This window comes from Elgaria multicarinata, chromosome 2 (genome assembly GCF_023053635.1).
Source record: "Elgaria multicarinata webbii isolate HBS135686 ecotype San Diego chromosome 2, rElgMul1.1.pri, whole genome shotgun sequence".
In the NCBI taxonomy this organism is placed as follows: domain Eukaryota; kingdom Metazoa; phylum Chordata; class Lepidosauria; order Squamata; family Anguidae; genus Elgaria; species Elgaria multicarinata.
Genome location: NC_086172.1, coordinates 75,721,297 through 75,744,214, shown reverse-complemented (window position 1 = coordinate 75,744,214; position 22,918 = coordinate 75,721,297). Strand labels below are relative to the sequence as shown.

Sequence of the window (22,918 nt, the reverse complement as noted above, 5' to 3'; positions counted from 1 at the left end):
GGAAGTTCCAAAGTCATTCCAATATATTGGAAGTAAGATTATTATTATTTTTAATGGAGAAATGGAAGGCATTGATGAAATACTCCCTATAAAATTATGGGCTCTGTATTCAGGAGGGAGGGACCTTGAGCCAGGAAAGGCCTTCAGCTCCTTTGCTGAGATCCAGTATATCTCAAGAAAGCGCCCTCCCTGCTGCACCCAATATCTTCTTGCTTAATTTGGAAATGCCTTAAGATGGAATCTGTGGGCCCTCCCTCCCTCCCTTCTTGCCCACCCTGCAGCCACGAGAGGCCTAGTGGTAGTGGCTGTTCATGTTGTTGATGTGGGAGGTTGCCATGGTACCGAAGGGCGCTGAAGGCTGCAAGCCATGGCTGGGGTAGAGGGTGGGGGTAGAACCTGGCCAATAGGAGAAGCTGGTTGGGGTCACACCTGAGGCCATAATGTTGAGTTTGGAGATGCCAGCGAAGGGCAGGGGGGCTTGGAATTTGTAGAGGGTGTGGTCAGGTGTGGCTGGCTGGCAGACCTGGGCTAGGCCCTGGAAGTCAAACTTGTAGGCGTAGCGCTTGCCGTGCACCTTTGTCATGATGTTCTTGTCATAGTAATAGCGCAGCGCCCGGCTCAGCTTGTCATAGTTCATGTTGGGCTTGCTTTTGCGCTCGCCCCAGCGCCGCGCCACCTCGTCGGGATCCAGGAGCTTGAACTCGCCGTTGGTGCCTTCCCAGGCGATGCAGTTCAGGTTGGCCCGGTCCGAAAGCAGCTCCAGCAGAAACTGCCACAACTGGATCTGTCCACTGCCTGGAAAGCAGAAAGAGGGGCCAGTTTAGAAAGACCCACTCTTACAGGGAAGTCCTCCCATTCACCCTCAAGGACGTACAAAGCTGCCTTGTACTGAGTTGGACTCTTCCTCCATCTAGTCCTGTGATATCCACTCTTGAGGACCATGCTAGGGGTGCTTCCAGATGAGCCTTTTACTGGGAAATCACCCTGTCTCATTCATGGAATTTTAGGGCAGTGGAGAGGGTGAGATGCAATCCTATGATCCCAAGGGCCATCAGATAATTTATAGGAGGGAGAGCAAGAGGTCCAGCTTTGGAAAGCTGACCCCCTAATGCCCCCTCCCATCCTCTGCAGAATCCTCCAGAGCCTTTACCTATCCTGATGTTGGATATATACTTACATAGATTCGTATATATCTATATCACTGAATGCATATGAATTCTCTGTGTGTGTATGTGTGTGTGTGTATGATTTCTTAGTATTCCTTGTTGTCTGTATGCCACCCATTCCATTGCATTATAAGAGGTGAGCATTTATCCTTCCAGCATTGTAATGTCATTTAGCTGCCAAAAGGGCACAAGAGAATCCATTTACATTGACCATTCGTTAATTTCCCAGAAGCAGGTAGATCATCTAAAAGAGCAGGTACATCAGTGAATATTAAAGATTGTTCCAGCACAACATTTAACTGTATAATGGGAGGGGATTCATAAGAAAAAAACAAAATGGCCGGGGAGGGAAGAAAACAGCAGAAATGCTGCCCCTCCCTCATTTTTAATGCTTCAAAGACTCCAAGGTAGGAGCCCTCTGCAGGTAACTATAGCATTGCTCTGCCAGTCTTTTAACCCTTCTTGTGTTTTCCCACCACTTCTTCTGTCTTTTTTCTTACCACAAAAGAAATCTGCTAAGGAGGAAAATATGGAATAGCTGCACTGTGCCTTCTGGTTTGTAGTGCTGGGAAACCTGGGTCTTGAAACACCCTAAATGTCCTGCTAAACACAGGTGCAGCTACTGCGGAAAAAATAACCACAGCAATAAATCCTTCCCTCCATGTACCGTCTATCTCAACATGTCTATCCCACTTTTGGTTCCAAAAGGGTGCTCAAAGCAGTTTCCAGATTAAACCATAAGAAAACTCAGTAAGAATAAGAAAATACAAATAGAACAAGTTTCTAAGGAAGGAAAAGGAAAGGAACCTCTCGTACAGGCTCTGAGTCATTACTGACTCTTGGAGGGAAGCCAGCTTTCGTTGACGCTTTCTTGGCAGGCCTTATAGGGTGGTGGTTTGCCGTTGCCTTCCCCGGCTGTTATTACCATTCCCCCAGCTAACTGGGTACTCATTTTACCAACCTCGGGAGGATGGAAGGCTGAGTCGACCCGAGCCTGCTGCCTGAAACCAGCTTCCACTGGGATCGAACTCAAGCCGTGGGGAGAGGTACAGCTGCAGAAACTGCTGCTTTACTGCTCTTCACCACACGAGAAAACACGAATAGAACAAGTTACCAAAACAGCGACAAAAGAAGAGCATCTAGATATACTTTACCCTGTGCTGCCATGCTGCATTTCCTTGTTCCCTCTTCACATAATTGGCTGCCCTTTGTCAGGAGCACGAAATGCTGCATGTCATGACAGCTTGACACAAGATAAGCCTTACCCAACCTAGAGCTCTGCAGATGTGTTGGACTACAACTTCCATCATCCTCAGCCAATGTGGTTCAGCCAAGTTGGGGAGGTGATGCATGCTGGGAAATATAGTCCAACACATCAGGAGGGTGCGAGGCCAGGGAAGGGTCATCTGACTGTTCTTCAGGGTCTCCTTTTCCTTTTTTGAGGGGCCAGCCACATATTGCACACAAAGGGATGGAAGGACACCCTGACTCTTCTTTTTAAAAGCAGCTCCAGGAGACTGTTATTTTGAGTGGAGGACCAGGAACTGGGGGTGGGGGTGGGGGTGGAGAGGAAGGGGGATTTAACCCTTTCCCCGCTGGCTGGTTTCTACCTCAAATACAGACACACCCCGCCCCCACGCGCACATTTTATACAAGTTTCTCTGGAAGAAAAGGCAATTGTGGGAAAATGTTTGGCAAAGGAAAGGTTCCCTGCCATTCCACTGTACCAAAGTGTAGCTTCTTAAGAGTGTGTTTCATTTAAAACCACTACAGTTTTGTTACATGCATTTGTATGTAATGTCTTATACCAAATCAAACCATGGATGCATTTAGGGTTCAATCCTATGCACGTTTAGCATTCCCCAGCCAGCATGTAGGAATTGTAGGACTTTTTCCAGTCTAAATGTGCATAGGATTGCACTATTGGCTCAGCACTGTCTTCTGCCTTGATTGGCCGTGGCACTCCAGGGTTTCAGACAGGAGTCTTGCCCAGGGATTGAGCCTGGGACCTTTTGCATGCAGGACAGATGCTCTAGCACTGAGCTATAGCTTGCCCCTCAAAAAGCTGAGGGGTTGTTGTTGTTTTTTGATTTTGTGATATGCACATATATTTAAATCAACCCAGTTGTATTTCAATTTTTTGCTTTAGGATCAGGGTTAGTAGCATGTATAATCAATTGATTGTTTAAAAGGCAGCTGTTGAAACAACTAAGCATGTTTTAATTTGATGCCATTAATTTTTACCCTAGACTTAACCCTGTTTGAGTCACATTATTGTATTTTTAAATCTGCCATTAATCATTCTGAAATGATACACAACAATTTAAAGAGCACTCAGTTACAATACAAGAAACTCACAACCACCATTATGTAATAAAAGCAAGGAAGAGTCTTGTGGTACCTTAAAGACGAACACATTTATTCTTGCATAAGCTTTTCCTGCACCCTGTCTACTTCCATCAGATACATGGAGCATTAACCCCAAGTTGGCAGATTTATATATACATGCTTGGGAGTGGGTGTGGTGGGGAGATGTAAATTGTGTTGTCAGAGGGAATTTAAATGTAAAAAGTACAAACAGCGATGATTAGCTTAAGAACATAAGAACACAAGTAGAGCCCTGCTGGATCAGAACAAGGGTCCATCTAGTCCAGCACTCTGTTCACACAGTGGCCAATCAGCTGTCAACCAGGAACCCACAAGCAAGATGCAAGTGCAATAGCACTTTCCCACCCATGTTCCCCAACAACTATGGTGGTTGCCATTCACAAAACATTGTTAGGTGATAACCATTCTCCCAGCATAATTTAGTAGTTATACTAGTGGATCTTTCTGTGAATTTTAGCCTGCCTCTTTATTGGGACTGTGGCCATGAATATTGCAACACCATCAAAGCTGGCAGCACTGACCGTGCCTTTGGGCAATGAGCCTCCCCCATCCTGATCCAACCACAGGAACTGCACTTACAGCTCTGGGGAAGTGTGCACGCTGCACCCACTTTTCCGTGCACAGCATACAATCCAGAGAAGATCTGAACCTGGAAGCTTTTCTATCTAGGAACACTCCCCCCCTCCCGCCTTACTACATTGGGATGACTATTTTAAAAAGTCCCCTGCTCAACCATTGCATGTAGAAGCCACAGTCTTTGCATCATTTCTAGAAAAGGCATGAATGAAAAATGAGTTAGGAACTACTGGTAGACTTGTATGAGATTTTCTGTGTTAGACTCCTGTCATCACTTTCACTCATGCAAGCCCTCAGTTGATGCTGGAGCATGCATGGGTGAACTCATGTAATGGACGTGCATGCGTGAATTCACTCTGAAGAATGCAATTTTGGACTCATTATATGTAGCCTCTTATTTTCATCAATGGGAAGTAACTTTCCATTTATGACTGAAGTCTAGAAAGACGTGTTCTACACCTGCAGCAGAATGAGGTGGTAGAGTCTGGTGTTGGTAGAATGGATCGTACTACTTCAGATTGGGGGTGGGGGTGGGGAATCACATTTTAAAATCTTCCCATATGTAAAATAAAGTTCCTTGAACTTATCTTTCTGACACACTAGATTTTTATTTACAAAATCCTATTTATTTATTTTTGAAATTAGGGGAGCATTACAGGACTGAAACTCACCACCTGGAATCACCTTTGCTGTCTCTCTAAGTCAGCCCCGAGATTTAGAAAGTAAGGATGGATCCGGAGCAGTTGAGGGTTTTAAATCCGCTAAAAAAGCTAACAGCTCGGATCAGGAGCAATTGAGATTTTAAATCACAAAAACAGTGCTACAATTCCCAGCATGCCCCAGCCAGCTGGCATGCTGCGGGCTGTGTGACTTTTTTTCCTGTCTAAGTAGGCACAGGACTGCACCCTCATTGAAATCCGGAGGAGGAACGACCCGTGTGGGAATCCTTTCACTGCCCAAGCAAGAAGGGTGCTTTTTGTCTTTCCAAACCCCGTTTGAGCAGCATGTTCCGGAAATCCGCGATTTAGAATTGGCTTTGCCCTCGGTAGTCACTGACCCTTTCTACCCCTAATAATTATCCCAGGAAAATGGACGAATCGTCCCTTTGGATGCCCAGGGATGATCCCGGGACGATCCTGGGGGAAAAGGCAGGTGTAGAAACGGCCACTGGCTCAGCGATAGAAAGCAAGTGAGAAAGCAACAACCCAAAGGAATCCGATCCGGAGGTGGCAATGCCTCATAAAGGGAAACCCATCTCTCCTCCTCATCTCGCAGGACCGGCTGAGTATCTTATCATCCTACCCTAGTTAGGCTGTAATTCTATGCACACGTACTTGGGAGTAAGCCCCATTCAGCTCAATGGGCCTTACTTCCTAGCAGGCCCATATATGATTACACTGTTAGGGGAAGATGCACATGTACGTGCGTCTATAATCGCTGTAAGGATGCCCACTTTTAGAAGAGAGACACTTCCAGTAAGTGTCAATCTGGAAATTTGACATTGAAAAACCCTATACATATCTACTCGAAAGTAAGCCCCACTGAGTTTGGTCAGATTTCTAGATTGTTTCCTTACTGGAAGTGTGCTCTGGCTATAAACTGTTCTTGGTGGCCTAATAAAGATGATGCTGAAGATGATGATGATGATGATACTGGAAGTGTGCTTGCTTGCGGTAATAATATACATGGACACAAGCCCTATACATCAACACAACGAGCACAATCCAGCCAAAGTTAAGCACTTCTAAGTGGGAGTAAATCTCCTCGATTTCAGTGGGATAGAATCGGAGTCCTGGCCGTAACTCTCCGGCTGCGATGGCTGCGACTTAAAATGCCCTGCGCTTTGGCTGAACCGTGATTGAAGATAGAGCCTTTGTATTTAGCATTCAATCAAACAATGGCAGATTTGAAGTCGCTTTCTGCAAACAAACAGGAAGAGGGAGGGATCAGCAGGTCAAACAGCTGTCACGCCAGAAACAGCCCCAACCAACGCCCCCCGCCAGGTGCGCGAAAAACCTGTACATGTATAAAAATTAATTCACACCGTATTTCGAGATTTAAAAAAAAAACCTTTTAAAAAGAAGGATGCTGTTTGAAAAGGACATTGGTGTGCAGACTTGATCTGATATTCCGATGTTAAAGAGATGAATAATCGGCGGAGGCTGGTGGCTCCGATTTCGGTGGGGCTGTGGATCCATTCTGGGTTTCAGTCATAACCAGCCAGAACCCTACGGGAGCTATCCAAGGCCTGAACTTATGTTAGGGGTAGGATTCAACACTTTGATATCTCCTTTAGAGTTCTAGCTGGTTCGGGCTGAAATCCAGAATGGATCCATAGCCCCACCGAAATTGGAGCCACCAGCCTCCGCTCTAAATAATACCGTCTACAACACTCTTCCTTAAGCATCTAAAAATATAATTGTCTATATAAAATATGATTTTGTGCCTAGAATTCATTTTATTTCGTCCCCCACCACCACCATGACCAGGAAAAAAAAAACCGATTCTTGTCATTTCTTATACTGCAATCCTAAGCACACTTACTTGCGAGTAAACTCCATTGAACACAGTGGGACTTCTTTCTGAGTAAGCGTGCATAAATTGGGGCAGTGATGGCCTTAAACCAAGCCACACTTTGCATGATTGTTGTTAGGATAACAACAAGATATGCGAAGGATTTTGTAGCTATATTCTTGCAAATTGTTATTGATTAATCATTTTTGTCCTGCTAAATTTATGCCCTTATTAGACAGTCCCACTTTGAATTTCGAAAATTTTGCTAGAATTGAGTCTTCTTGGCCGTATTAGTTCGTTTGTTTTTGTTTTTAAAGAGGAACCATTTCTTTTGCAACCTCGAGATACAGGCATCTGTAGAGATAAATCACTGCAGAAGGACAAGCGAATGTCATATAGATTTTAATTTGGGGACATTTTCTGCTGTTACACACACACCAGTTTTCCAAAAATGTGAATTACATCCCCCTTGCAACTATACTTTGGACAAGATCTAGGTCATAATGCATGGGGGGGGGGAAAAGAGAAATTAGCTCCTCCAAATTAAATCAGATTTTTCTTTTTAATTTATCAGTTTTAGCGCAATTTTTGATCACAATTTTTCCCCCTCCCCGCAACTGTCAAGTAAGACTGCAATCCCAAAAATGTTGACATGGGAGTTAGTCCCAAAGGCAAGAGAGCCTTCTTTCCAGTAGCATTATACTGTAAAACTAGTTGGGAAATACCTGGCTCTGCCCATCTTTTGTTTATTGATACCCGAACTGCTTTGAAGATTTTTGGTATATCTGAGTCTGGCTCCAGTATTCTAGCATTTGATAAATAAAATAAATTGATGTTGTGTTCTGACGATTGATTCTTGCCTATTTTGTAATGAATTTAAAATGTTGCAATGTTACTATTGTTGAAATGAGTTATTTGGCTTATTAGCTGGCATGATGATAAAAGGGATACAGAGATCATTTTAGACCCTGGGCATAATAGGGTGCAATCCTATGCATGTTTAGGCAAAAATAAGTCCTACATAGCTGGCTGGGGCACTGAAGGATTTATTTCTGTCTACACATGCATAGTTGCACCATTTAACGCCCAGTCAAAAGGGTCATGTTGTATTACTTCAGTTGTGAAGCTCACAATTCATATTCTCTTTTCTCCCATTACTTTATGAAAAATGAAACAAAACAAAACAAAGCACCACTAAAAAAGGTTTACCAACCCTGGATGATGATGATGATGATGATGATGATGATTATTAAAGAATCAGGGTTGGCAAACTTTTTACTAAAAGATTAATGCAATAATAATAATAATAATAATAATAATAATAATAATAATAATAATAATAAATGCAGTTTAAATTCATTTGAATCATAGCACCATCATGATACAGAAATTATCCTGGGTTTTTGTGGGCTGCTCTGATGCAAAATACATTCAGCTGGGAATAAGCACCATTCCGTTGTAGAAAAGGATATTATATTTTTAAAATAAAAATGACAAATGAGCGTCTGTGACCATGTTCAGCCCAAGCGGTTGTTCTGTCATGAGAAACTTCAGGTCAATTTCCCTGGGAAAGCAGCATTCACGTGCAAGAGAGGATGCCGACGCTGATCTTTCACCTCCCTGCGGCATTTGATTTGCTGGCGTTTGTCCTTAGGAAAGTGCCAAAGGAAACGGGACTCTGTAGGAAACGGGGCGTAAAGCAGCTTTGCCCAACCAGGCGCCCTCCAGATGCATTGGACTACAACACCCATCATTCCCAGCTGCCCCACAGCTGCTTGGGATGGTGGGAGTTGTAGTCCAGCACATCTAGGGGTAGCTCCCGTTGGGGAAGGCTGGCATAGACGGTGGGGGTGGGGAGAGAGTGCTTTAACTAACTCTGCTTCAATTATTCTGAACAGCGAGTCCGCACCGGGTTCTATCCAATGTTACCCTTACTTAGAGTCAACCGCTGAAATGAATGGGACTTAAATTGGATTGACATTGGATACAACCCAACTATTAGTGCTCCATCTCTAATCACTTACCGCGGCGGCACCACCACCATCCCGCGGCTCCTAATAGATATTTGCATAGAAGTAAAATGGAATTATGATTCACTACATAAACAGGGTTATATGGGAGAGGCTGGTTTTCTTGGCTGCAATCTCTCCCTCACCTGCCTGGTAGTGAATCCTATTAAAGTCAATGGAATTTAATTTCGGGTAAACATATTGAAGATTCAGCTCCCGTGAAACAGAGCAGGCGCCAAGAAATCAACTCAGCGCTAATCTGCTTGTGTGTGCGCTAAATCCGCCCTAGAGGCATACATCAGTGGGAACCCATTGGCAGGGGGACGTGGGTAGGCAGTTTGGCTGGGCTACCAGAGAGTTTTTCTCCGGGAGTTCTGTTCTTTGCTTTGCTTGTGTTTAATTAAGCAGCCCGACCCCGAAACAGAGTGAATCCAGAGTTAACGTGCGTTGAAGCCGTTGAATGTCAGTGCTTTTCGTTCAAAATACGTTCAAGGAAGAATGAATTCACTGGTGTTGCAATGGGATAATTAGAGAAGGCTGTTGGTTTCCTTTGCTCCAAGAACAAGCGTATGCGGGGTGGGAGTCAAGCAGAGAGTCTGCAAATATACAGGAGGCACAGCAAGAGATGGGCATTGGAGATGCGAATTGGATCGGCAGCTCCATTTTGGACAGCACACTGCATTAAGGGCGAGCTCATACCAGCGCGGTTGTGACTTCGTTTGGTTTTAATCCCCATTCTTTATTATTTATAGACCCTTAATAAATAAATAGGTATCCAGGAGTTTCAGTATTTGAAGCTGCTTCTCAGTTAATCGTCTGCTCCAAACTGGAACGTGGAAACAATTGCAGCGCGTGTCAAGGTGCGTAAGGCGAAGACGCCCCCACCCCCGCCCGTGAATCTTTTCCTCCTGAGTTGTTTCTGCTATGATCATCGGTAATCGGTAGGGACCCGGCTCCAGTCTGCATTCTATCCGAAGCTGATCTCTAAGAAAGCCTCCGAAGAAAGAAGGCGATGGGGTGCGGGGAGAGGAATGAGGATTGGCCCTGGTGCTGAGTGGGGACCTGTTTAGTGTCGGTTCTTGGAGAGCGAAAAGGAAATTAATTAAGCCCCCAATTTGCCAGATGTCGCTTCCTAGTAAAACCAATGGAGTCTGGTGGCTCTGATTTCGGTAGGGCTATGAATCCATTCTGGGTTTCAGCCAGAATGCCAAAAGAGCTATCCAAGGTGCTGAACTCATGAAACCATTCTAGGCTTCAGTCAGAAACAGCTAGAATTTTTAAAGGAACTATCCAAGGTGCTGGGCCTGTTTGGGGGCTGGGGTTCAGCACCTTGGATAGATCCTTCCAAATTCTGGCTGGTTCACAGAATGGATTCACAGTACCACCAGCCTCCACTGCTGTAAGTGGGAAGCTACAAGCAGGATTTGAAGGGGCTGCAGCTCAAGCACCTGCTTTGCATGCTGGAAGTCCCAGATTCAATATCTGGCATCTCCAGGTAGGGCTGGAAAGACCCCTGCAGTCTTCTCCAACCTGGGGGCCTCCAGACGCATTGGACTGCACTTCCATGGGGGAGATGGAGTTGGGATCCAACACAGCTGGAGTCGCCTGGTTTGGGTGTGGCTGGACTGCTGCCTGAACCCCTGAAGAGCCGCTGCTAGTCAGTGCACTTAGAATAGTCGTCGATACTAAGCTAGATCGAACCAACGATCTAATTCAATATAAGACATGTTCGTATATGTTCTCACTTTAAAACAAACAATTTTTGCTGCTGCATTATTATTATTATTATTATTATTATTATTATTATTATTGCAACAGAAACCGGAGGTCTTTCAGGATTCCCACACTTTCCCGCATCATTTTGGAGGGTCTTGCAGTTAAAGGTGTTTTAGCACACCAAACTGTGACTGCTTGACTTGGTCATTGCTCAAAACCGTCTATTGCTAAGGACGAAATCCTGACCTGTACAAATCAGAACACATCCTCGTTTGGGTTGTTTGGTTACATCCTTACTTTGGAATGGGTTTTGCAGGAACTACCAGACCACCACTTCGCACTTTCTCTCTGCAATCCAATAGCAGACCTTGGCCGGGGTTTCTCGGTTGTTGTTTTAAAGGGCACGGCAATTTAAGAAACCGTCGCGGGGCTGGGCAGAATCCGGCATGCGCCATTTTCAAATCCTAGAAGTTGCGAGGACGCCTTGTGCGATGCGGGTCCTACCCAGAGCAGGCGGAGGGAGCAAAAGATGCACAGGCAGCCCCATACTGGAAACCGAGGAGACTTTGGAAACGGAACACCCTCGAGTTTCTTGAAAGGCTTCCACCCCCCTCCGGGCACCATCCGGGAAGAAGAAGAAGCGGCGATCTTACCTTTTTGAACTCCCGGTCCCAGAGAGCCCCACGGCTGGCTTTTGCCTTCTTTGAACAAAGTTTCCCCGACTGGGTCTGCAAGGAAGGTCAGCAAGAAGAGAGAGAGAGAGAGAGGGAGAGAGAGAGGGTGAGCGCCAACAAACTCAAACCAATCCCGATCCCCCAACCCTCTCTCTGTCCTTTGAAACTTGGGATAGAGGAAACTCCCTTTCCCGAATGAGCCTTGTCTTTCAAAGTCCCCCAGTCTCCCGCCTCTGCGCCACTGCCTCGCCCCCCCCAATGACAAGCCGCTATGAAGCCAGGAAACGCGTCCAGGAAAAAGGAAATCCGACTTCCGACGGGAGCCGTCGGGGCAGCTTTAAATAGGGAAGGCGAGAGGAGGTTTCAGTGCGTCTGCTTAAGAGCCCGGAGGAGCATCCATGGGATGGGGCGGGGTGGGCAGGAGAAGGCAGGGAATGAGGAGGAGAAAGAACAGGGGACGAAGGAACCACGCTAGGGGCTCCGGATCGGGAGGAAAGGGAGCGATCCACCACGAGGAAGGCAGCGACCCCCCCACCCCCGCCGAGATCCCCCCCCACGGCGCTTGGCCTGGGCAGAGTCCCTAGAAGCAGGATGGGGCAAGCCGGCCTGGGTCCCCGCCCTACCTGGCAGGTACATGTTGAGCAGCAGCGTCCGGGCCGCGCCGCGTCTCATGGCAGCTCTGCGCGCACCCCGCGCCCGCGGGGGATATTATCGCCTTCGCCCAGGGAAGACGGTGGTTGTTATTATTATGTATTGCGATCGCCACCCGCCGAGGCAGGGCGCGGGATGGGGGGCGGGCGAGAGCGGGGGGGGCAGTCTCCAAGCAACGCGCGAGGGGCGCGGGGCCCGGGCGCCGCAATTTCCTCTGCGCTTTAATTAAAGGCGCGGCGCGGGCGCTTATCGGCCCATCGGACTTTAATAAAGTTTCCCCGCGTTCAAGATCCACGTTTCTATGGAGAGAGGCAGCCGCATTTTCCGCCTTCTTAACTCTTTGCAAACAGGCAGCGCCTGGCCGGCCCGCTCTCGGCGCCGCCGCTTCTGCTCCAGCGCCTCTGAGCTAACATGGAAACCAGCCCCGGCTGAGGGCCGAGGGCCGTAATGGCTCTTTAACCTGAAAGCGATTCGCCCCGGCGGGGCCACGGCGAGGAAGAGAGCACGCTGGGGCCGGGGCGGGTGTGGGGCCGGGGAGAGATCGCGAGTGGGTGTGGGGAGGCACTCGCCCTGCTAGGGTGGCCACTTAGGAATACCCAAAAGTGTGTGTGGGGGGGAGGGTGCATCACCGGAAAAGAAGACCCAAAAGAAGAAAAAAAGACGCACCGATTTGCATAATATTTGCCTATGCTAATACGTAGGTATAGATGCACATTTAGCAGTAATTGCTATAATTTAAACAGAAGTGCAATACACCTCTCCATGCTGTGGAAGACTGTGAACAGGGGACCTGTTTACCGGATAGCTTAGTCTGTTGTCCAGGGGCTAGCTGTTGGTGGGCAACAGTGCTTATGGTTCCTTATCTTTAAACCGAAATTGGACGGGACAGCCCTCCAAAGAGAGGATGGTCCTCCGCAAAAGAGGTCACCTGGCAACCCTACCTGATTCCCTCCATTGCCCCTTATCATGGGAAGAGCCTGCTGCTGGATCAGACCAGATGTCCACCTGGTCCAGCGTCTTGCTTGCAATGGTGGCCAGCCAGATACCTCTGGAAGCTCACAAGCAGGACAGGAAGACAACAATCTCCCCTGCAGCTTGTCCCCAAGCATCTTGTATTTAGAGGTGGGCTGCTTCTGAACAGCCATTCATCGACCTGCCATGGATGTCTAACCCTTAAAAACAAAGTAATCCAAGATTTAGATCATGGATCAAGAACATGCTGGGCTGCAACTCATCATTGGCTATGTTGGCTTGGCTGATGGGAGTGGGAGTCCAACAACATCTGGAGGGCTACAAGTTCCCTACCCCTGATTTAAACATTGCATTCACTCCGTCCCTTCCCTTTACTGCCCATCCTGCACAAAGTTTAAGAGAGTTGTATTTAAACGCATAGCTCTCTCCCAAACTCGGATGGGTGGATAACAATAGCTTCTGAACAGGGGAGGCTGGTGGGTCCAATTTCGGTGGTGTGATTCCATCCTGGATTTTAGTTGCAACCAGCCAGAAGTCTAAAGGAGCTATCCAAGGTGCTGGACCAATTTTGCGGCTAGGATTCAGTACCTTGGATAGTTCCTTGAGACTTACGGCTAACCAGAGCGGCATCTCTGCCCCACTGAAATCGGAGCCACCAGCTTCTCCTGGTTCTGACTCAAAATAGTTTGTAGTTACTCAAAGCCCCAGAAGGAACAACATTAATAACACTAGAGCTGGGGTGGTTGTAGTGGGGAAGTAATCACTGGAGCCCAATAGCAACGAAATCTGTGACATGTGCTTAACTTGTATAGCCACCAGTATGATCACCTTAATACTGCAGTTGTGGTAAGTGCTGAGGCAAACTAGTTTGTCCAATGCAGTGTCTGAGATATGAAGTGTGCTCTTCCTGCTCCATGCTCTGAATCACTCTGCTATATCCCCACCCCACCCCACCCCACCCCCACCCCCACCCCTCCAAGCATTGCAAGTTCATTGAGGCTTCAGCCCTGAACACACTTGGCTAGAGAGTTGTGTGTTCATTACTTTCTATACCTCCCAATAGTTGAAGCTCACAAAAAGGTCCCCTACCCTGGTCTATACTCAGTAGCAACATCTATGATGGCTATCCAAGGTTTCAGGCAGGATGAGTTTTTCCCAGCCCTATATGGCTTGAACCAGAGACCTTTTGCATGCAAGGCTCACGCTCTGCCACTGAGCTACAGTGGTAAGCCCCATTTGATGCAAGTAAGCATGCCCAGGATTACCTTGCAATGCTGCAATCTTCAGCATACGTACATGGGAGCAAGCCCCATTGAGCATTATTGCTAGTATTAACAGCAGTAGTAGTTACATCCTGCCTTTCCTCCAGAGAGCTCAAGGCAGTGGACATCATTCTTCCCTCTTGTTATCTTCACAACAACCTTGTGAGGTAGGTAAGACTGAGAGACAGTGATTGGTTAAAGCTTTCTCAGTGAACTTTGTTTTGTGGCGATGTAGGGATGTGAACCTGAATCTCCCCAGGCTTAACCCAGCACTCAGACCCAATCTTCCCCAACCTGGTTTTCACCAGATAGTTTGGTTCACAGCTCCCAGCATTCCTGACAATTGGCCATGTTGGCAGGGACTGATGGGAGTTCAAGCCCAAAACATCTGGAGGGCACCAGGTTGGGAAGGCTGCTCTAACTACTACACCACACTCTGGCCAGAAAACCCCACCACCAACAAATCCATTGCCTTTTCCTTTCCCTAACTAAGAGGCACAATCCACTCTCTGCTTCCAGGGTTTTCCTTTGCCTGCTCACAATTCCCGGGAGGGAGGCTAAGGACCATTTGTGACTATTCCAGCCTTCCCCCAGCCTAGCATCGTCCTCCAGATGTGTTGAACTATAACTCCCAACATTCCTAACCATTGGCCATGCTGGCTTGGGGATTTATGTGGTCCAAAACATCTGGAAGGCGCTAGACTGGGGAAGCGTGGACTATTCTCTGACACGGCACTCTCTTTTCCAGAATTCAGGGTTTCTAGGGGAAAAGCTTTCTTTGATTTAAACATTAACTTTCCCCTTTGGAGATCCTGATGCAGCCCAGATTGCTGTTTTGTGTTGTTGTTTTTACTTCATTAGGATCATTGGAGAGAGAAGGAAGATTTGTGTGTATGGATATGTGTTTGAGAGAGAGGAATGAATGAATGACTGAAGGGGAGAAAAAGGATCAGTCAAAAAGATTATCCACCCCCAATTTAAATCTTGGTCTTCTAAGAAGTTCTAAATGTTAGCATCCTCGTACCACCCACCCACCCCCATCACAGCATTGAGTTTCACTGAATTTCATATGTCAGCCACATGATTTTATACTTCAGGAATAAACAACAACAACAACAACAATGTCTTGCATGTGAGCAAGTGTGGTGCTATCTCCTTGTCTTCGGATACTTTTTCCTTAAAAATAAGTTCTTTGAAATGCAGAACCATCAGAGCTAATCAGGGTGGTTTCTGTGTTGCAGTTGCTACAGGCCGGCCATGCTATGAAGGCAGAGTGAGGTGACTATCCCAGTTCCGGGTGATGGTGGTGAACTAGCATTGCTCCTGGGAAGGTTCTGCCTAGGGTAGCCTTCCCTAATGTGTTAGACTACAACTCCCATCATGCTGACTGGGGTGATGGAGGTTGTAGTCTAATGTGTCTGGGTGGCAGCCAGTTGAGGAAGGCAACCCTAGGGACTACTCAAATGTGGCTAGAGCAACCAAATTCTTCAGAGCCTTTACCATGCTCCCTTGTTAGCATATAGAAACACAGGCTGTCTTTAAAAATAAATCTTTATTTGAAAAAATATTTGTGAATAGCCATCATATGCACACACACACAAAAATGGTTTTACCTGCTTGGATCCTACCTTGTTCATGAGGCTCTTATCTCTTGTCCACTCCTGTACACAGGACAGAGACATCTAGTGGATGCTTGTGGGAAAACACTAGTGCATTTTGCTATCAAGGCAGCAATAAAGTTCCATCAATAAACCCACATTTTTGTGTAAAAGCTGAAATAAGATGGGGTGAGGTGAAGGCTGGAAGACTAATGTATTCCCTTCCTTGCCTGCTCTAACTGGGTTATTACTTTACTTATGAATCTCAGAAAATAGCAATAGACCTGTTGCTTTGATAATAGGCCTTGTTATTGTACAATGAACACACACGCATCTCCAACCTTAAAAAAAGGTGCTTGACTTTATATGGTGTTTGCTGCAATTAAACATAGGTTTTAGCTAGACCTAAGGATTATCCCAGGCAGAATTGAATTGTAATCAAGAGATAAAAGAATTGATAATGAATTTGTTAACAACTTCAAGATTAATGATATCCAGGAACTGGAAAGTTCAAGGGGATTATCATATAGAAGATTGGTACAAAGAAATATGGGATATTGCTATTAATGATAAATTAACATGTAACATGAGAGTGAGAAGAGGAATGATAAAAACGAATGATTTTGAAGTAATATGGAAACAGTTTTTGGACTTTGTATTATTAAAGGGGAGAGGGAAAACACCTCCAGAGGAATTAATGAGATTTTGGAAATCAGAATAAGATCCCTGGGATGAGGGAGCATGTTAATGTTAATCAATGATTAGATTAAATAGAATTGTTAAAATATATGTTTATTAATTTGTTTAGTATGTATTATTATGTATTATGGGGTATTATTTTATATTGTACTGTTTGTATTGTTTGGAAAAATAAAATTAAAATAAGATTCCCCCCCCCCCAAAAAAAAGGATTATCCCAGGCAAATGGAGGGGTCGTTCCTGCCTGCTCCCGGGATCCCCTGTGTGTTGTTTGGATGCACAGGGATGATCCCAGGACAATCCTGGGATATAGGCCTGGTCTAGCCATGGCCTTAGATGCTGCTGCTATGCCATTAAGCTATGCCTTTACCTAATCATGACTATTTGGTAGCTGATCCTCTCTGATTTCACAATGAGGCCTATGAATGTAACAGAAGAATTATAGCTCTATTGAAAGCCATTGTCTTGGAATGCTTGCTGTCACAAAGGACTGGGCAGCTTTGGGGCAGGCTGCTGCTATTGAGAAAAATGGGAAGAGTTTATAAGTCTTTCTAATTCAAGGCACATCAGCCACTTTTCTTATATTGAACCACATACGTCTTGTCAAATGACACCTTGTTGCTGCAGGTTAGCCTGTAGCAACAAGATAAACCAGATGGTTGATGCTTGCTGCTGATGGAATGTGATGGGATTTTGATATTGTAGCAATTGTATGCTGCCATACAAACTTTTAATATGCCAAGGGTAAATGGTTCCTTTGCCCCTGCCACATGTGGGCTTAGTGCAGGGGTGGGCAACTTGTGGCTCTCCAACTGTTCTGATCTACAACTCCCATAATGCTTCTGAATTGGCTATGTTGGCTAGGAATGATGGGAGTTATAGGCCAAAATATCTGGAAGGGGCACATGACTGGTTTGCAGTAATGTATGCTCTATCTTTGCTAGTAAGCTTTGGTATGAGCCATGGATCATCCCCAAAATAGCCATTCAGGGAGAGGATTTCTGCTATTGTCTGGCTATCTCTAATGTGGTCCCAGAAAGGGCTTGCTGATATTAGGCCCCAGCACCTGTTTCAGATTCTGGAATTCTAGATGTTTGTGTCTTTTGTTAAATGAGATGATTCTCTGCAGAATGTCTCTGAACATGTGCAGAGCGCCCCATTCCCCTCAGGACTTCCCCATACACAGCAAGAGTGAAAGAGAGAGTCTGGAGGCTGAACTTCTTGGGCAGAGGGTGTCTTGCAGGCAGGCTGACTGGCTCAACTACCTCTCCTATAAACTAAACACAGGCAGCTTGTGAACTCCAATGGAAAAGTAAACATTTGGGAGTGTGTGGGGTTGAGCATTCAAACATCCATAGACGACCAGCAATAATGTGGTATTCTGAAGTTTCCTTATCATCCCTTCTTGCTATTACTGTGTAACATGTTGACAGGGAACCCATCCCTTCCCCACGCTGCCTCCCATGCCTTTTTCAATATTAGGATTAGGTGGGATAGGGGAGGGCATTGAATGAGATGCTTCCTGGATCCTGTTGTCCTCTCCCTCCCTCCCTCCCTCCCTCCCTCCCTCCCTCCCTCCCTCCCTCTCTCTCTCTCTCTCTCTCTCTCTCTCTCTCTCTCTCTCTCTCTCTCTCTCTCTCTCTCATCTCTTTTGGTGCATGTGGAAAATCACTTCTCCCCCAAAAGGTGTAAAATGCTCATGTTTCCAGATCAACCTTAATCATCTATCTTTGAGAAGCAAAGTGGCACCCCTAGAGTCTTCTTTTGAGCATGAGATGTCCAACAATAAGAAGAAATAGTATCACCCCCTACAGTTCCTACTGGAAAACAGGATGCCCATGCAAGTCATAGCCCTCTGCCCTATTTTGCGGAGTGATTCCCCTGGGCCCATCATGTTCCTGAGCCCTGCCCTGCCCTCTATATACCCTGCTCCATCCTCTGGCTCAGGTGCATCTTCTCTAGGCTATTTCTCCTCCTGAGCTTTTCCAAGTGGGATGATGGTAGTTCTGCTGGGTTCTCCTTTCATGCCCCAGACTTGCTTTAGCTGCCTGAGTTCTATTAATCAGCCGCAGGCAACTGAAAACAAGCCCAGCACAGGTAGGTATAGGACACAGATTAGTGGTGTTGCTGGAATGGAGTTCTTGATCCCAAAGTCTTTTCCCACATGATTTCTGTGGACAGATGAAGCAAAGCAGCATCTAAGTGGGCAAAGGGGATATGCATTAGTTGCAACAGCCTCTCTCCCCTGCACGGAGACAACAGTTTGGCTTGCTGAGTCGGGGCTTTACCAAGATCTGTCTGAACCTCAAGAAGATCCCAGTTGCCCTCCTGCAGCCACCTCCAAATGTTTTGGACTAATTCCAATCAACCCCAGCCAGCATGGCCGGGTCAGGAATGCTGGGAATTGTAGTCCAAAATATCTGGAGGAACTCAGGTTGGGGATGGCTGCCCTAATGAGTTCAAATATCAAAGAGGCTATCAAATATCAAAGAGGCTAAAGGGGAAATGCACCACATAAAGGGGAAACACAGTCTATTAACCTTTTGTATTGAGTGGTTGGGTAAGGAACAAGAGAAGGAGGGCTAGGAATACCTACTTACCATCCCATTCTAAAAGTGCATGGCTGTATGCACTTAAAAGAAAAAGAAAGATAAATTAACATAAAGTCTGCCAAGAAAAGCTGAATTGCTCACACCATGTATAATCACACTTGTAAATATTTTATTTTTTAAAAAAAATAACTGGACTCTGCATCTGCTGGTTCTGAAGAGGGTGAAGGAGGCCCTTTGCCCCTAGAAATCCCACTCAGTGCTCTGTCTAGCTTCTAAGACCTTTGCTGGGTATATTGTCTACACAGTCTGTAACCACAAGGACTAGAAACTTGTCCTTTAACAAAAGAAAAAGAAAGCTGGTGATCCTCAGTACAAAACCATGTCCCACACTTGCATGGCATGAGCATGAAATGCATGATATCCAAATGCCCTGGAACATGTTAGGTTATAATAAACAGGTTACCTCAATGGGAAGTACATTCTTCTTGTCAGTAAGGGATTGTAGTCAGTCCCAAAAAAATTTTGATTAGGAAACAGGCCTCCTGCTCAGATAGTGTAGTTTTCCACAGGCAAGCATTCACTCTGGGACTTATATTTTAATATCTATCTATCTATCTATCTATCTATCTATAATAATTAAAATATAGCAATTTTAAATATTTTTATTTCATTTTATTCTTTTAGCTATGTATTATATTGTATTCTTTTAATTGTTCTCCAAGAGAATGCTTATTATTGGGCAGATTAAAACATAAAACTAACAGGCAAATGTTTGCATGGGTGGGTTACTTGACTCATTCTTTTCTATTTTTATCCTTGCCAAAATCCCCAGAGATAAGTTAGACAGAGACTTGCCCAGTGAGCCTCATGGCAGATCAAGGTCTAGAGCCAGACTCTTCCAGAACCAATACTCCAGCCTTTGTACACCCTGTCTCTCTTCTTATAACAGCCCTTAAGTGCAAACCTCCCGAATGGTCTATGCATGTGAATTTCCCCACCCGCTGTCTAACTATTTATTTGCAACTCCATTTGGCTCTGGGAGGCCAACTGGGTGGCAATTTAGGGCAGTGGGGTGGCTGGGAAGTTAGGAAGGCTTGGATCAAAAAGAAGGGGGAAGAGAATGGCGAGGATCCAGGGATGAGGTGGGGGCAGGGGCTGAAGAGTTATTCTAGACCAGTGGTCTTGAACTGGTGGGTCACAACTCAAAAATGGGTCACCAGATCAGTCCAGATGAGTCACAGCAAAGCTGTTGCTACCGTGTTGGGCAATTGTAAAATTGTGAAAGTGGGTCCCATGTTGCAGGTTGGGGGACCAAGGTGAGTCTCAGGTCTGGACCAGTTGAAGACCACTGTTCTAGACCAACCTTCCACAACCAGGCAGCCAGCTGTGGATGATGGAGTTGTATTCCAACACATCTGGAGGCCACCAGGTTGAGGAAGGCTGGTTCAGATTATCCTGGTGCAGGAAAGGGAAAATATCAATGGAGTCTGGTGGCTCCGATTTCAGTGGGGCTGTGATTCTTTTCCGGGGTTTCAGTCAAAACCAGCCAGAACTCTAAAAAGAGCTATCCAAGGTGCTGAACCCCTATCCCCCCAAATGGGTTGAGCACTTTGGGTAACTGCTTTAGAGTTCTGGCTGGTTCTGACTGAAACCTAGAATGGAATCAAAACCTCACTGAAATCAGAGCCACCAATCTCCACTGGAAATTACAAAATATACATCCTCACCCCCGTGTATTCCATTTAAACTGCAATAGCCACCACTCCCAGATTCTGCACTGGCAGGTGGTAATATATGGCTCTGGATCCTCACTTCACCTCTACTTACGTATCAAGAAAGGAAGGGTTGTTGTGGGGAGAATCAATCAACCCTTTAACCACCCTGATAGTGAGTGCGCCCTAGTGGAAAAGTAAGTGTCTTTGCCCCCAGGCTGATCTGCCAATTCTCACCAGCAACGTTCAACAATAATCCTTCTTGTGCTCAGACGCTGAACTGCTGCAAGACGTTTCTGGCTCCCTTAAAACAAAAAATGTCCTCTTCACAAAACCTCGATCCCTTCTCTTTCATCGCGGCTCCGCAACTGCCCCTCACTGCATACTCTGACAAAACCCCGCTGCCTAACAGCTTTGTTCCCACTTACCTGTGTGGGCCTGCTCAGGGCAGAAGCTGACGTGGCCCTGGCAGGGAAAGCCTCAGGTGTACTACTACCTGCTTGCGAAAGGGAGGGAGGATGGACCGCAGAGCTGCGGTGGGACGCTCCGTGTGTGAAGGAATGTTTGTGCAAGGGGAGAGGCCTGAGGCGAGCACTTCCTTATTGGAGACACGGCTGAGGGAAAGTGCAAAGGAGCAACCCACAGTGCAGAGCGTGCCCTGCCAAGCCTTATCACAAACCTCGGTGGCTGCCACCTGTTTTCCGTCTGGCAGGGCTTCTATGCTGTTTTATGCTGGGGAATGCTGGGAGTTGTAGGCCTTTTATCTGTCTAAACATGCACAGGATTGCACTCTTAGGTTTTTAACCGTCATGTGGCAATAGAACCCAAGAGAATCAATTCCCACCTCAGCACCACAATGCTGGGTTTCTGCTGTGCGGTGCTGTTAATGGCACAGGAGCCCTCTCAGAAAATATGTGATTAGTTACCCCATGAGACTTGACTTTAAACACACACACATATAATGGGAGCAGGAAGAAAGGGGGTGCTCTCTCATTCTTTGCCATTTATGTATTATTATTGTTATTGTTATTTATTTATATAGCACCATCAATGTACATGGTGCTATACAGAGTAAAACAATAAAATAGCAAGACCCTGTCGCGTAGGGTTACATTCTAATAATGTACTGGGATGTCAGAGCAGGCAAGCAATTTGCAGGCCACTGACTTTCCATACAGGATAAACCAAAGGACTAGAGACATAAGACCTCTTAAAACATTGAACTCATTTTGCATCCAGGGTGGTGGCAGTGACTTAGTTACATAAAACAGTGGTCTTCAACTGGTACAGACCTAGGCCCCACCTAGGTCACCCAACCTGCAACATGGGACCCAGTTTCACAATTGCCCAACATGGCAGCAACAGCTTTGCTACGACCCATCTGGCCTGATCTTGCAACCCACTTTTGGGACATGACCCCCCAGTTGAAGACCACTGACATAGGGCATAACCCAGCCAAATTTAAACAATTTTAAGTCTCAATTAACTTCAGTGGAAGAATCAAGCACATGCTTAAAATTCTCCCATTAAAATCAAGTGGACTTTAACGGTACAATCCTATGCTTGTTTAGGTCATGCTGGGAGTTGTAGGGCTTTTTTCTGTCTAAACAGCCATAGGAACATGTCCTAAAGTGCTCAAATCTCATTGGATCATAATAATAACCATGGTATTGAGGTTTGCAGTGCTCAAATATATTATACCATTTGGGCTCAGAAATAATATGTACTAAGGCCTGAAGACAACTGTGCAGGGTATACAATATTGGGCTTGTTTGTTTCTCTTTAAGACTCAGGCCATAGCTAGACCCCTAGATCGTCCAGGGGTCAAACCTGTTCATCTAGGTGACACACAGGGGATCCAGTGCTCAGGCAGCGGCGAACCCTGGATGATCCCAGGATAAACCTTAGGTCTAGCTGTGGCCTCAGATTCCAAGATAGCATTGCTCCAAGGCATTGTGAGAAAGGTAAATGGTGGCTCCCAGACTCCAAGTGGGGGTTCTTCAGCCAGTGTGATCAGAATGCTTCTGCTGCTCTCCACTGCCAGGTAAGCCCACCAAAGAGGGGCCATGAACGTAGAAGGAAGCCCACCAATGGGTCTTTTCCTAAGTGCCTCTCAAACCTACAGCTGGTCCTGTTCATTCCCTTTTTACAGAGAATCCCCACAATGCTGCTGTTAAACTGTTGCACTCCAGTGTTTGCTCTGTTAACCTGCGTTCTTTCAGAATGTATTTGTGGTGAGCTTTGTAAAAACAAGCAAACAAAACAAATTAAAAACAACAGAAGCATTTTACTATAAAATGCAATTGAAGCAACAAACTGTTCACTTGTTAGGAGTAAGTGTTCCTTTAAATCTGGAGTGCACAATCTTTTCAGCCCCAAGGTTGTGCACCCTTTGCAATTTAAATGGAAAAGTAGCCTCATTGCCAGAT

The 22,918-nt window shown here is 45.9% G+C and overlaps 1 protein-coding gene across 1 annotated transcript; it reads right to left on the bottom strand.

Moving 5' to 3' along the window:
• Positions 1-292: 292 nt before the first annotated feature.
• FEV (FEV transcription factor, ETS family member) lies at positions 293-11,715 on the bottom strand. The gene is made up of 3 exons (XM_063118673.1): positions 11,667-11,715; positions 11,023-11,097; positions 293-795 (listed from the first exon to the last, which is right to left on the bottom strand). Exons 1-3 carry the CDS (start codon positions 11,713-11,715, stop codon positions 293-295), a joined length of 627 nt encoding a protein of 208 aa, XP_062974743.1.
• Positions 11,716-22,918: the final 11,203 nt, after the last annotated feature.

Coding starts and splice junctions, on each gene's coding strand:
- FEV (XM_063118673.1), bottom strand. CDS start 11,715: ATGAGACGCGGCGCGGCCCGGACGCTGCTGCTCAACATGTACCTGCCA. Junction 11,098..11,666: donor GCTCAACATGTACCTGCCAG/GTAGGGCGGGGA, acceptor CCTTCCTTGCAG/ACCCAGTCGGGGAAACTTTG. Junction 796..11,022: donor GGGACCGGGAGTTCAAAAAG/GTAAGATCGCCG, acceptor TCTGCTTTCCAG/GCAGTGGACAGATCCAGTTG.